Raw genomic sequence first — 14,952 nt, 5'->3', positions numbered from 1 at the left:
AAAAATGTCTGAGTTTTTTCGAGCGAAAATATTTGGCAAAAAACGCTGCCAAAAAAAACCTGGCGGTCTAAGAGCATGTAACCAACCCTGTGTTATAACATCAATTCTTAGTGCGCCTGAAGCTGACTGCACAGGCTATAGAAAAACATGCACTATTACAGTGAACTATAGAGTGCCTCAGTACTGGCTGTTACTTACAAACCTTGGGGAGGGGAGAGCAACGAGCTCAATTTCATACCTCACTCATTCCCAGGAAAGCCTTGTGATGGCCAGGCCTTCCCAGAGGCAGAAAAGCGGGAGGCACTAGCCAGTGATTGTGAGGTCTCACAGCCCATTGCCAAGAGCAATGGATTGTGGGTTCGTCCTAGTGGCAGGGCTGGGAGAACTGGGTGGCAAACCCCTGAAGCAGTGGGAGCAGAGGAAAGCTGTCCTCCTGCCTGGAAACATCACCTGCATGAACTTGCCACCCCCTCCAGGGGGGCAGGAGGCTGCTCTGTTCCTCCACCTGGACCCATGTTCTCTGGGGGGCCTGAAGTGGGCTGGAGCGAGATAGCAGCCCTGTCCCTGTTCTCATTGGCTGGGGCTGCCTCATGATTTGGGATAGGCAAATATCCCCTTCTCTGTATCGTGCACCTGAATGGTAGATGCACTATCTGCCCCCTCAGCCATTAAGCCCACAGAGCAGAAGTCATATTGCGGCCCTGCCTGCCTCTTTGGTCAGAATTCTGTCCTTTGCAGCGATTGAAAAAGGGCCACTTTCCTTTGCAGCTCCACTCGACCTTTACACAACAGCAGAGGGTGGAGGTCAACAGGTAATTGATCAAAAACTTGCATGACTCGGATATTAGATAGGGAAGATATCAACGGACGCTCCATGGAGGAGGGCAATGCTATCAAGAGTTTTAGTAAGTGAAGGTTAGGAGGTGGCACTGCATACTAGCTAGTTGGGGTGGGAGTGTGTCACGACCTCCACACAGCAGACCCGCTAGCCCCTTTCTTGTCAAAGGCCAGCATCTACGTTGGCTTCCTCTAAAAGTCCTCCGGGAAGTCTACCTTTCTTTCTGGCTTCGCATTGTGTATCTTCCTTTTCTGCCACTCACTTGGCCCTTCTTATTTTGTTTGGCTCCCCCTCACGCCTCTTCCACTTCCCCGGTGTTGCCCATCCTTGCATCTTTCTGCTCTGCTGATGATTGTTCTGGAAGACGGCCATTCCATGCACTCTCTTGTGAAAACACTCTCAGCCTGTCCCCATGCACCTATTATTCCGGGTTGAATTCTGCACCTGCACACTTAGCTCTCTTCTGATTGCAGGAGCAATGTGTTTCTCTTTAGAACCTTCTAGTGAGCCTGGCTACACTCCGCCTAGGGTCCCGGAAAACACTACCCTCTGTGTTGTTCCTAAATTACTGGTTTAATCACACATTTTACCCTATAATTGTTTAAACAAAACGCACGAGCTTTTATTTTGCAACGAGTATTAACTGAAACGGTGGAAATGATTGCAAATAATTAATTTTCCAGTCCTGTTGCGTCATTTCCGGTGGCGTTACTTCATGTGTTGTCATTCCCCCCGACAGACTTTCTGCCTTGAAGTCCATAGGCGTCTTTATGGGAGGGCAAAAGGGGCACGTGCCCTTGTCCCTCATCATGGTATGGGCCCTAACCTGACTGCCTGATGCACACTTTTTGCAAAACCTAAATAACACCTCATAATATTGTCTAGTGGCTGCTGAGGTTCTGAAAACCCAATCCGGACAGTTATCCCCTGTGCTTTAAAGTATAATGCATGTTAATAGTTTACATTTCAATTGAAAATCCAGTCATGACGGTATAATGTTGTCCCATCCCCACAGGTGGTAAATGACCTTCTGAACAAACTTCAGCTGACGCAGTACAAGGACAGGATCACTGAGGCATACAGCTGTGGCACCAAGAGAAAGCTCTCGACGGCGCTGGCCCTCATTGGGGGCCCCTCAATCCTTTTGCTGGTAATGGCGCTTCCTGCGTGCATAGTACTAATAGAAATTGTGCAATACAAACTGAATTGTCTATTGGTGCATACATTATAAAGCCTATTAGACCCATGGAGGGGTCATTATTGCGAAATGATGACCGGCTACCAAGTTAAGTTGGGGAAGGGTCATTATCCCAAGCGATAATGTCCATTCCCAATGGCTACAAGGCTATTAGCACATAATGGTAGTAGCAATACATGTTTTGAGGCTTTGGTGCTGAAGTAACAAATGGCAATATAATAATGAGAATGTAAATCGACAAACTGACGTAGTACATTATATGTGGTGTAGTATTTAAATAAGAAGCTTGTCTTAATACGTTAAGCATTTCATTTGCAAACTTGGTTAACCTGGAGCAGGCTTCACATGAGCATGTATAGGAGCTGTGTGAAAGTAAATGGTTTCTCTATAAGAAAGTGAAAGCATTTGCCCATGTTTTCACTTTTTCGTTGGTGTGCTAAATACGATGTTGCAGTGAAAATTAAGGTTCTCTTAGGCAGGAAATGTCTTGATTAAAGACATATTACCTGGAAATTGCAATAGTGTTTCCGTGGTTGCTTTGCAAGTCAGAAGGTCCAGAATACAGTCAATACTAGCAGTTATTGACTGCACTCTGAACAATCTGATTTGCTCAGAGGAGGTCAATAACGATTTCCATGTGCTAATAATTTGCAGACTAAAGTATATATTTACTGCAAATGTATTTGATAACTTTTCAAATAAAAACCTTAACTTTACTTTAAATGTAAAATATGAAATGTTTGAGCATTTATTGCCCTCATTTTGTGTTAAGGAAGTGGCTATTATCTGCCAGGAGCAGCCAGAACATTTCAGAGACCTCTGGCAAACTTGCTAGTTCTCTCCAGTCAGAGGTGGATTGTATCTGTCTTGATGGTCCCTGTATGTGAAGACCTTCTGGCAGAGGCCCAGCAAGCGTGCCAAAGCGCGCTCTATGCCCAGGCTCCCCAACTGCTAGATCTTGGCTCACACAAAGGTTTAATGAATGAAACAGATCTCTACATGTTGCTTTTATTTTTAATTAAGGATGAGCCAAGCTCTGGAATGGACCCCAAGACCAAACGCCACCTCTGGAAAGTGCTCTCAGAAGAAGTGCGCGACAAGTGCGCTGTGGTGCTGACTTCTCACAGGTGGGTCTTCAGAAGGCACGGCTTCTCTGGGGTCATTTGCACTGCATTTGCAGCAAACACTGCATGCTGGTTTGTGCCATGGAGATTTCTTTTGGGGTCTTAGCGAAAGCATTTAGGGAGCTAACGTTACACATTTTGGGGCCCAGGTTTGACACGTGTTCAGGGACCGTGGATAGAGAAAGTGTATGGCTTCCTAAATCTTATGGCAGTCTACTGAGTGAGATGATGTGTGGAAGAAGGTGCTTCTGGCACCCCCTTACGCTACGGTCGTCCTCCTGCGGTGGTGAAGGGGCAGAGCTTGTCTGCATAAGGTTTTTCTGGGTGCAGGCAGGGGAATCAGGGTAACAAGAGCCAGACAACTTCAATCCCTTGGAAATGGGGAGAAGACAGAATCCAGGTGGTTATTGAGAACATGTGGGAGACGTGAAAGGACTCCTTGTAACTCACAGAAGTGTCTCTTCTGACCACCCTCCCCCACCCTCCTCACTACTGCTTAAGATGCAAAGCAGCAATACATTGAGGTCGAATGGCAACACATAAGAGTAAGAATCATCCTATGGATCAGAATGAGAGTAAAGAGTGCAGTGAAAGCCTGAGGGCTAGTGGGGGGTTGACAAGGTCTTGAAGCATGGAGTCATCTGACCATGGCAGGCGGGGCCAATGGTACTTTTTGTAGTTGTTACTGTGTATATATGTTTTTTTCTTCCTTAAACTGTGCCCCATTGCTTTTCAGCAACATTTGTGCATTAAGAAAAAAAGAGGTCCTAGCTAGCTGCCAAAAGCAGAAGTCAAGGTGTTTTCATGGGATTACCATAGAGGTTTGGAGAATGTTATCCTACGAGATTTAAATCGACCAGCGGTTTAGTTTTCTTTAACACGTAACTGCGGGAGTGGGCAGAGCCTGCAATGATTTCTTATGGGGATTCAGGACGGTCATATAGACACCCTTAGCTCTTAGGATGGGACATGTGTTTCTGTCCTGAACCTCCAGCTCTTCTCAGGCATCATGTTCCTCAAGCACATGATTTCACACAGGCCTTCGCCTTTATTTCCCTTCTGAGACACTCTCCTTTGGCAGGTAGAGACAATCATGTACATGCAAGCGGCATCAATGTATAGACTGGTTTGTGAAATAGAGTCTGAGAGAGTGCTCCTGAAAATAAAGGAGGCATTGATTGACACTGAGTCTCAGTCAAGCCAATAATCATGAGCCGGTAGATGGAAGGGAATTGGAGTGGTTATAAGTCTGGGAATTAGGGCTCTCTTCTGTATCTAGAGCCCTACTGGCTGTTTGTTCAAGGGTCTCTTTCGCCAAGCAGGATATGCCTGTTTGCAGGTGCGAACACATTACACGCAGTTTGGGTGGGGTAGGTCATTTGCTTAAACATGACATCGCAAACCATTGATATTCTTGCTCACCACAGGAGGCATCACAAAGACCATTGTAAGGATTGCAGGAATACCACATTAGCATCCGGCAGGGGTGGGTTGAGAGGACCTGCGAGCCAATCAGGAAGCTCGGAAAGTGGTGCCCATGGTATGGTATTGCCTGTATTCTGAGCTGCCTCAAAAGTGGGAAGCTGCCATCTGCTCTGCCAGGCCGATAAGCCCTTTTTGCCCTGGGCTCCCTTGTCCCACACCCTCACTATTTCCACCTCTGCATGCATTCCCGTCCCCAAATATTCCCCAGGTTCAATTACCTGGGGCAGCGTCCCCCACCCACCAGTCACAGAGGACTCGCTGTTCCGGGCCTTATCCTCCATGGCAATGGCCACCGTGGAACGGGAGATGGGACTACCTGTATTTCCCTTCTCCCTATGTTCCTGGTGACCATTTTGTTTTGTAGGTTAAAGTGGAGAAACGGTAACCATGCCGTTTCTCTACTTGAAATAAAAATCACTATTAGCACCCCGAAAAGCATGCTGGGGTGCTAATAGCAATAAACCCTTCCATGGGAGCGCATTACCTGTCAGGTAATGGCCTGAGGCCAAGGTCAAGGCCCTTGCAACTCGTGCCCTGGGCCATTATCTGACCGGTAATGCCTTCCCGTACCAGGGTTTAGTGCTTAAGTATGTGCTGGGTTCTGGGAATGGAATTGCTGATTGTCCTGGCCACCCAGTTCATCAATTAACAAAGAGTGAAAGATTGAGAGGGAAGAGCGCATGTTTCTAGCCCATTGGAAGTAGTGGCTCTCTGTGTCTAAGGATAACTGGGAAGAGGCATACAGAGAAGGCGAGGTCCCAAACACCGTCGACATTGTATTGGCCGTAGATGACTTGCAGGATGCAACGTTCATGAAGAGAAAGCACCATTTTGGGAAGGGGGAAAAATGTGACCGCCATAGATGAATATTGGTTGAGAGAGGAGGAAAGTCCCCCTCCCCCAAACAGCAATAGATAAGCAGGTAGATTTGGAGCCTGAGGGGCATATTGGTAAAACCAGTACAAAGAGAAGAACCAGGGGAATAATCTGGTGGCCTGTGGGGCTGGAAGATCACCGTCACGCTTCACGGAGGCTTCTGGAGGCCTTTAAGCAGCACTTCTTCAGTTCTCTGATAAAAAGCTGTAGCCCTTCATAAATCATAGGTTTAGAGTACAAAGTAAAGAGTCTGTTCCCACTTCTGCATTCCAATGCGTCAATTGTTGTGGAGAATATTTTCCCTTGGACATTTCAAGCAATGGTGAATCTGAGAATAATATCTATCAGCTCGAGACTAAGAAGCCTTGTGGCATTCCAGATGAAGCTGCAGGTGTGCCCTCAGTGAGACAACCTCATTTTCTACCAAGACAGGTGAACTCTCACACCAGACGTTAAGAATCTCCATAGTGAGATCGCCAGTGGAAATTCCAGCTGTTCACGTATGTAGTGTTAGTAGCATGGTGGGGTATCTAAATAATACTGAAATGCCCTAGTCAGTGGAACAAAGAGACGCAAAGAAGATGGAGGGTAGGGCACACTCTCCTCCACAAGGCTGTTGGCTTCTCGCGGACACAAACCCTTCCCAAATCCGTAGATCCTAACAATTGATATGATATATTTTATTTATAGCGTGCCCATACACAAGTGTTTCAAGGCGCGACAAGGCAAGGGAGGGGTACAAAGGAGGACAAGACAATGATCTTACTAGGCCCAGTGGCATTGAGAACATGCAAGTGCAGAGGAGAGGGAGGGGGAGAGTGCAAGGGGAAGGGGAGGAGTGGAAAGTGCTGAACACAGGATAAAAACAACAACAGGTAGTATGGCCAGCATGTGGCCAGTGCAAGAATTAAGCGCAGACAACAGACGTCTAAAAGTGCAGGCGAGGGGACTGTAGGGTTGGAGATACAGACCCAAGTGCAAGGGTTGCCAAGAGGCAGTGCGGATATGCAGCTGGGTGGGCAGGGATCTGTGCCAGATGCAGAGGGTAGCCAGGTGCCCAGTGCAAAACAGAAGAGATCAGCAGGGAAGAGGGAGAGAGAAGGCAGAAGCAAAGAGGAAGGTCTTGACGTGCTTCCGGAATGAAGGTGGTTCTCCTCAAGTTTCAGAGAGGCAGGGAGGCTGGGAGGCTGTTCCAGAGGGAGGCCCCAGCCGAAGAAAAAGATCTACTACCAACTTGCTGCTTGGAGAAGAGATACCCTGAGGGAGTTGGAGGTGTAGGAGCTAAGAGCTTGAGAAGGAACGTATTTCTTGAGGGAGAGTTGAAGGTATTGCGGACCCAGGCCCCAGAAGGTCTTGTGGACAATGCAGAGGGTCTTGAACTAAATCCTTGAGCCACTGGAAGCCAGTGCAGAGATTTCAGGGCTGTAGAGATAGGATCCCTGGGCTTGAGGCCAAGGACAAGGCTTGCAGTCCTGTACTGGATGAGGTGCAGAGGGCGGAGAGTAGTAGCAGGCAGATTTAGAAAGAGGCTGTTGCAATAGTCCCGCCTAGAGAGAACCAGAGCTCTAGAGACAGTAAGCTTCTGGGGGAAGGAGAGGAAAGAAAGAATACCTCTGAGGAGGTGTGGTTAGTAGTTTGACTTCTTAGAGAAATCAGAGATGTGAGGGGAAAAGGAAAGTGTGGAGTCGAAGATGACCCAGAGGTTCTTAGCCTCACAGGTGGGAGCAGTCAATTGAAGTCAAACAAGGTGTGTGTCAGCTCCTTAGTCACAAGATGGAGCTGTGTTGCACAAGGGAGGCTTCTGGGAGCACTGGGACAACACCAGGTGCTAAGCAGCCTACTTATGTTCATCTGCTGGAGAGCAACAAGGAAACATAGTTTTCTCCGCCACAAGGGCACGATTCAGTTTGCCTAAATCCCAGAAACATGGTTTAGGCTAGAGTGGAATACACTCTTGATCGTGGAAATACAATGGTACACCCTCTCTGAAACATTTCTAAGGTGGTGTGCACAGCAGGTGCAAGTCTTTAGAAAGAGCAGTCTTTCAGAGTATGCACACAGATGTTTCATGATTCTGGGGGCATCTCGTAGTAAGTAAGAACCTGCTTGATAGGAGGGCCTGGTCTTACAGCTAAGGAGTGAGCAGAAAGTGGTGCCTCTTCAAGGATAGATGGTCACAGGCAAAGTACTATGGCCATCATTATAACTTTGACGGTCCAGAAAATATGCTGGTAATTCCAGCACCATAATATTTCCCCGACACACATTTGCCGGTGGGAGCCACGGATCTCCCGCCAGGTCGGACCTTCCGGTAGATCAGGCCGCTACCAGCGAAGGAATGCAATCCCATTGGCCTCCATGGAATGGCAACTTACCTTCATCTCCGCCACCTGCAATATCCTGGTAACATATCAGACGGCAGTGACAGAGGGGGCCAGTTTGCCAGTACCCCTTCGGAATTACCAGCGGGGTACCGGAAGACTTGTAATGAGGGCCAATGTCTGCTGCAGAATAAGATGCTACTTGATCCCAACACTGAATAGGAACTGATCCTGACTTCTGACGAAGCAGTGTTGAGCATAAGTGGCCGCTCTAGCAGTCAACAACTTGAAGTGAAATGTGGCCTCTGCTCACACTGCAAAGAAGGGCCATCAAACAGGCAGACATCCACTCACCTCATGGCAACTCTTATAGGAAAGAGCCAATCATTCAGGCTAGTTCCTCAAGGTGGACACTGTCATCTTCCTTATCCGGCATTGCTGGAGCTTCTCCTGACACGTGTGAACGCTTCTTTCACAGCTGGGAAGATTCCCAGCTGAACGCTCCCCAACAGAGCCCCATTCATCCTTAGTTTTCACAGTTGGTGCAAAGTAAAACCGGACCTAACCCCTCGCGTCACGTTCACGTAGGCCCATGTCATAGGCTTTCCCTTTGGAATGCTAAGGCCATTCCAGCTCAAGTCCATTCCCCATTCATTAAAGTCACACATGCACCCGTGCTATGGGAACTCACGCGGCACTACAGAGGTTATCAAGATGTGAAATTTGAAAAGGTAAGGCTTGATACACGAGGCCACATACGGATTGGCCAAAGTCGAGAAGCGGACAAAGTGCAGCAAAGGCGCAGGTTTATGCGAGTGTGCAAGTAAAGTGCATGTGTGTGAGAGCAGTAGATAATGCTGATACAAAACGGGGCTGATTCACAAAGGTACTGGTAGTAACTCTGACATAATATGATAGGTTATTTATAACGCACTTAATATCCAGAGGTTTCTAAGCATCAAACCTGGATCGCTCCGTGTCCTCTTGCTTCCAAGTCGAGCACGTTGCTGCTAAGCTATCCTCACGAATGATTTATGTCGAGAGAGAGAAGCTAATTGGAACATAAATAAAATGGCCTGGAGTAACTCTGACTTACTCATGACTTACAATTGGAAAGGGAAGAGTACACTGGGAGTAAGTCAGAGTCACCACAGGACACTTCTTTGTAAGTTGTATAGTCTGTCTCCTGGAGTAACTACAAGTTACTCCAGGAAAGCTCTTTATAAATCGGTGATTTTGTAGGGTCTAACCTGTTGGACTAAAGGGATCTGGAAACGCAAGGTGCTGGAGAGAAAGAAGTGGCTGGGGAAGAGAGAGGAAATAATGATGGATGGTGAGGGATAGGGAACCTATGCGAGGATGGAGCCCTAGGAACAAGGCAACTAGGCAGACACAAGCAGCAGTGCTTCAGTATTCCTCGGCTGGCGACGTTCTACTGTCATGGTGCTTTATTGTAGTTATGTGTTCCCAGTTCTTGTGTTGTTGTAGGGTGAGGTTGCAAGAGGCATGGCGAATGTGGTGACGACTGTCTGTGTCATGTTGCCGGCTGCCCTTTGCAGTCTGGTTGCAGTGAGAGCTGGAAGTTCACCTGCAGCAGGCAGGAGAGGTCATAGAGCGTACTCTGATATTCCATTCTTGAAGGATAACTATGCGTTGGAATGGACTTCCGGGAATGCAGCTCGGCTGCATCCGCAGGTGGGAGAGGACACCAGCTGACGTCTTCTCTCCATCATGCGCTGTAATGCAAAGCTCTGGAGGCCGCAGCGCCGTATTACTGGTGCCCTGGCTGCAGTAAATCCAGGCTCCCGGCCGTGTTGTTCTTATTATAATTACGCTGGCAGTCGTAGATCATGGATTAATCAGAACACAATGTCCCCTCGGAGAAGGGAGGGCTGCAGTTCAGCCTCCCCGCCCCCCCCTTCTCTGCTCCAACTTTCCAGGCCTCCTCTTCCCCTATCCTCCTCTCTGCATCTAAACCTCTCCCCTTCATCCCAGCTCTGTATATGACTCCACTACCTCTCTTTCTCCCTTCTTTTTTCTCTATCTCTGACACTTTGCCAGATCTCACTAGCGTGCACTCTCCTTCCTTCTCCCTCTCTTGACTATATTTTTTCTTCACCCTTGTTTACTTGCCTACCCGCCAGTATTTTTTCTTCAACCCCTTTTTCTTACTACTTAGTGAAAGTAGTTGTAGTAGAATATGTGTATTAAGTGCAGACTTCACCGGTGGGCCAGTATCAAGGCACTGGACAAGACATACATGAATAGCAAAGAGCATTAAATAGCAATAAAATAGCAATGCACTGAAACTCAAAGGAAGAACTAACATACATGCAAAATAACAGTGCCTCTAAAACTATGGGGACTTCCATTTTTACCCCCTTATGTTTATTGCCCACACTCTCTTTGCACTGCCATCGCTCTCCTCTCTATCATATTGGTCTCTGTTTCCCAATTGCTTTACTCAACCTCCCCTCCCTCTTTAATGTCCCATGTTCATTTCTCTTGCCTCTCCCTCTGTCTGTGCCACTCTGTTTCCACTGATTTCGGCCTCTCGCTCGCTCTCTGTTCTACAGCAGAGTAACTAGACCAAATCTTCTGGGGGTTAGGGGTGTAACTCTTTAAACAGTGGGGAGGGGCGGCCTTTAGAGACTGTGTGGGGGAGGGGCAAACTCACTTTTGGGGAGCGTTCACCATTAAGGAATGTTGGTGGGGCCTAGTGTCAAGTTCGCAGCAACTTGTACCATTTAAAGCACATCAGGCCACCGGCATTGCCACTAAATAGATTGAACGACAAAATGTCCACTTCTAATGTCACTTGCCAGCAGGGTAATGCTGGGGTTGTGATATGTTTCTCACAGCAGGGTAATGCTGGGGTTGTGATACGTTTGGCTTTCTTACAGCAGGGTAATGCTGGGGTTGTGATACGTTTGGCTTTCTCATGATACGTTTGTCTTTCTCACAGCAGGGTAATGCTGGGGTTGTGATACGTTTGGCATTCTCACAGAAGGGTAAATCTCACATCAGGGTAATGCTGGGGTTGTGATACGTTTTGCTTTCTCACAGCAGGGTAATGCTGGGGTTGTGATACGTTTGGCTTTCCCAGCTGCTATTTCATTCTGTGTGTCCCATTGCATTGTAGCATAATCCCATTTGAAAGAGGTATGTTGCTACGGTAGGAATGTCTTTGAGGTGTCAGAAGGGAGGCCCCGGGCAACTAATTACAAGGTGTGGGCCCTAAAGTTTGCCACAGCATGGGGTAACGTGACATAGCATGACTCAGCGCAAGATGATACAATATAGCAGAGCCGGGCTTAAAGGGTGCCGAGAAAATCCTTTCCATGGATACATACAAATGAATGTCACCAGCTGTGAGGTTGCCAAAATGAAAAAGGTTGTCGCCAGTTGTTGGGCGATCTGCCGAGCAAGGTATAGTAACAACAAACACATCCAAATCATTTTATCTCCCACCCTAACAGACAACACATCCCAACATGTAACTTTAGAAGCCAAAACAGCACAGTTTACCACCATGGAATGTACACCACTAGAAGAGCCTGGTACTTGCAGTACATTTTCCTAAACACCACACCAACCCATGAGAGATATGCCAACACAACTCTCCATAATCTGCCAGGCACAACAGACGACCACACAAACAATGTACATTATCATCCTAAGGTGCACACAAACTACTGTACCAGCAACTGACAAAACCTCTAAATTCGGTCATACCACCCAGAGCCCAATCTTTTCAGGTCTACACAACGTTGTAAGAGAGGAATCTTGACCTGCGCCTTTGGCTCCTGTGTTAGTTTACTATCCCTCCTCTTGAAGATATGGAGCTCCAAGAAACCATGAAAACTGTGTGTGGTGTGCTATATACACAAGACTCAGGTGCATAGAGTAACAGGGCATTGCAAAGTCTTTCACTCATGTCCACCTGGGAGGCAGAGCTCTGGGCGGCCCAAGCAAATCTGCTGGCTGGCAGCAAAAAGAAGGAGGTGCGTTCATATCGGCTCTGCTGAGTCATCCCACTCATTAGAGTTCCTGGTGCATGACCAGCTGGTGAGAATATACGTATCTGCCTCTTGACTGAGGGAAAGTCCGTGCTACAATAACGCATTCTAGGCGAGAGCCCTGTGGACCACGAACAGAGGATTGAGCTCGAGTCGGGCGCCATTTTGTCCTTAAAATGATTTAATCTGTCCGACTGTATGTTTTCTTTCGAATACTGTGAATCTTTTCTAAGGCCTCCATTTTTGAAAGTTAACCAACATTGAGATCAAATTATTTGCCCAGGATTACATACTTTGATCACATACCTTTGAAGCTCTAGTTTGTACAAATATATTTGTTTTGACTCTTTTAGAGCTAAAATACTATGGTCTCATAGAGTTTACTAGCAAATTACACAAATCACTGAAAGGACTCTTACAATATACAAAGCCTTGCATAAATGTTTTAGGCCAAAGGGTATCAGTGTGGCTGTATTTGCCACAGTTTTACTGGAAGACTGCAAGTACCAGAATGCAAACTCACTTGTATTTGTATGGTAAACTGGTAGATGTCATGGATATAAACAGCTTTAACAAGCATCCTTATTCTGTGATTCACTTTCTTTCTGTGGGCATTCTTGACAGAATACTGTGTTTAAAGTATCTTATGGCTTTACACACAGTAGAGACTCTTCGGATAAAGCTCCAAGGTGACACCTGCCATAATCCTCCCTTTCTTGTCTGAAAACAGACACCAGAGTATTGCTGCGAAGATGCGTTGTCTCTGGCCCCCTCTTATCCCTCCCAGTCTCTCTGCTGCCATGCAGTACGAACGTTCCGATTACTTGCCTAAAATCTGACTTCTTGACTACATTAATTTGTTACATGGTTTTATGCTTTTCACTCCGAAAGTGTGTGCCCTTTGTTTAAAAAACAAGGTAGATCCTCTTGGAAGCAGGCACCGATTTTCTAGGTAATTGCAGTTGGGTAGGGGGCTTTCACATGTAAATGTTTCTATGTCTACAGTGCATGCATTAGAATGAAACGTGTTAGAAAAGTAACATCTTTCCGGGCCTCTGGCACTGTGTATCATCTTGCCTGTCAATGGCTCTGTAGGTGAACGAGGTCAAGTCAACATAACCCAGATTTCCAGGGGGCTACAGCCCCATTGGCCCAATGGTCGTTGTGCCCATACTTCTCTCTCTATCACTCCCTCTGCGATTTCTCCCTTCCTCTTTTCTGGATGCTCCCTCTCTTCAGATGTCTTTTTTCCCAGGCACCACTCCCATTCCCTCTCACTATCTTGTGCCATACACCCTGACGTCTCTATGCACCACTTCCTGCCCCTCCACTGTTTCCTGCCTCCCTTTGATCGCCATGCCTCGCTCTCTTCTCTATGTACTACTCCCATTGCATTTCCCTCTGCCTCTCTTCCCCAATCCATCCCTTTCTTCTCTATGCACAACTTCTTGCCCCTCCACTGTTTCCTGCCTCCCTTTGATCGCCATGCCGTGCTCTCTTCTCTATGCACCACTTCTTGCCCCTCCACTGTTTCCTGCCTCCCTTTGATCACGATGCCTTGCTCTCTTCTCCATGCACCACTTCTTGCCCCTCCACTGTTTCCTGCCTCCCTTTGATCACCATGCATCGCTCTCTTCTCTATGTACTACTCCAAATGCATTTCTCTCTACCTCTCTTCCCAAATCCATCCCGTTCTTCTCTGTGCACCACTTCTTACACCTCCACTTTTTCCTGCCTCCCTTTGATCGCCATGCCTCACTCTCTTCTCTATGCACCACGTCTTGTCCCTCCACTGTTTCCTGCCTCCCTTTGATCGCCATGCCTTGCTCTCTTCTCTATGCACTACTCCCATTGCATTTACCTCTACCTCTTCCCCCAATCCATCCCGTTCTTCTCTATGCACCACTTCTTGTCACTCCACTGTTTCCTGCCTCACTTTGATCGCCATGCCTCGCTCTCTTCTCTCTGCACCACTTCTTTCCCCTCCACTGTTTCGTGCCTCCCTTTGATCGCCATGCCTCGCTCTCTTCCCTCTGCACCACTTCTTGCCCCTCCATGGTTTCCTGCCTCCCTTTGACTGCCATGCCTCGCTCTCTTCTCTATGTACTACTCCCATTGCATTTCCCTTTATCTCTCTTCCCCAATCCACTGCTTTCTTCTCTATGCACCACTTCTTGCCCCTTCACTGTTTCCTGCCTCCCTTTGTTCGCCATGCCTCGCTCTCTTCTCTATTCACCACTTCTTGCCCCTCCACTGTTTCCTGCCTCCCTTTGAGCACCATGCCTCGCTCTCTTCTCTATGCACCACTTCTTGCCCCTCCACTGTTTCCTGCCTCCCTTTGACTGCCATCAGGGTCGGATTGACTCCTCGGCCTTTCGGCCCGTGGCTGGGCCGAAATCGTTCTTTGGGGGTAGGGGCCAGTTTATGGTCATGCCTGGGCCGGTTTGGAAGAAAACAAAATAGAAATCTATTTTTTTTTCTTTCACTTTTTTTTTTCTTTTTTCAAAATCCTTCTTTGGTCGATAAATGAGTACGAACACAGGTTGGGTGATATTGTACGCATATTTGTTCTATAAAAAAGACCTTAAGCCTAAGTGCTGTATAATAACACATTATCATTTGGCCTTGGACGTCTGCTTGGAATCACAGTAATTTAGTCTTGCGAACAATGCTATTTGATGCCACTTCCTATTTTGTCAAGGGGTAAAAGGTTGTGTTTCATCGCTTTCCGGGATGTCACTTTGGGGTGGGATCAAATGACATCACTTCCGGTGATGTTATCAGAGGTCAAGGGTCGTGAGGCCTATTTATTGTCCCAGTCTGACCCCGACTGCCATGCCTCGCTCTCACCAGTCCCATTGCATTTACCTCTACCTCTTCCCCAATCCATCCCTTGCTTCTCGATGCACTTGTCCTTCGATCTTCTGGAACACTTCTCACTAAACACCACTAACCTCCTTTCCTCTAATACCAACCCTAGCCCCCTCTTCTTTATTCCCCTCTTTCTCTCGCTCCTGGCTCCCTCTATTTCTATTTTCTATTTCTGGTCTCTTTGATATGTTATATCATGTTACATTAACTGGCTTTTATA

The 14,952-nt window shown here is 47.3% G+C and overlaps 1 protein-coding gene across 2 annotated transcripts in view; it reads left to right on the top strand.

The window, feature by feature from the left end:
* The window catches only part of ABCA12 (ATP binding cassette subfamily A member 12), a 700,854-nt gene that overhangs the window by 624,979 nt on the left and 60,923 nt on the right, over nucleotides 1-14,952 (top strand). Inside the window, exons 52-53 of one of the 2 annotated variants that reach the window (XM_069615933.1) lie at nucleotides 1,854-1,988; nucleotides 3,060-3,163. In XM_069615933.1, the coding sequence (XP_069472034.1) occupies nucleotides 1,854-1,988; nucleotides 3,060-3,163 (239 nt within the window). Of the gene's footprint in view, nucleotides 1-1,853; nucleotides 1,989-3,059; nucleotides 3,164-14,952 lie in introns of those variants that run through there. The other variant, XM_069615934.1, reaches the window with a different exon arrangement.

The sequence above is a fragment of the Ambystoma mexicanum genome, chromosome 9 (genome assembly GCF_040938575.1).
Source record: "Ambystoma mexicanum isolate Mex_15411 chromosome 9, UKY_AmexF1_1, whole genome shotgun sequence".
Lineage (NCBI taxonomy): Eukaryota > Metazoa > Chordata > Amphibia > Caudata > Ambystomatidae > Ambystoma > Ambystoma mexicanum.
Note: the sequence above shows the minus strand (reverse complement) of the source record. Positions and strands in the feature narration are given on the sequence as shown.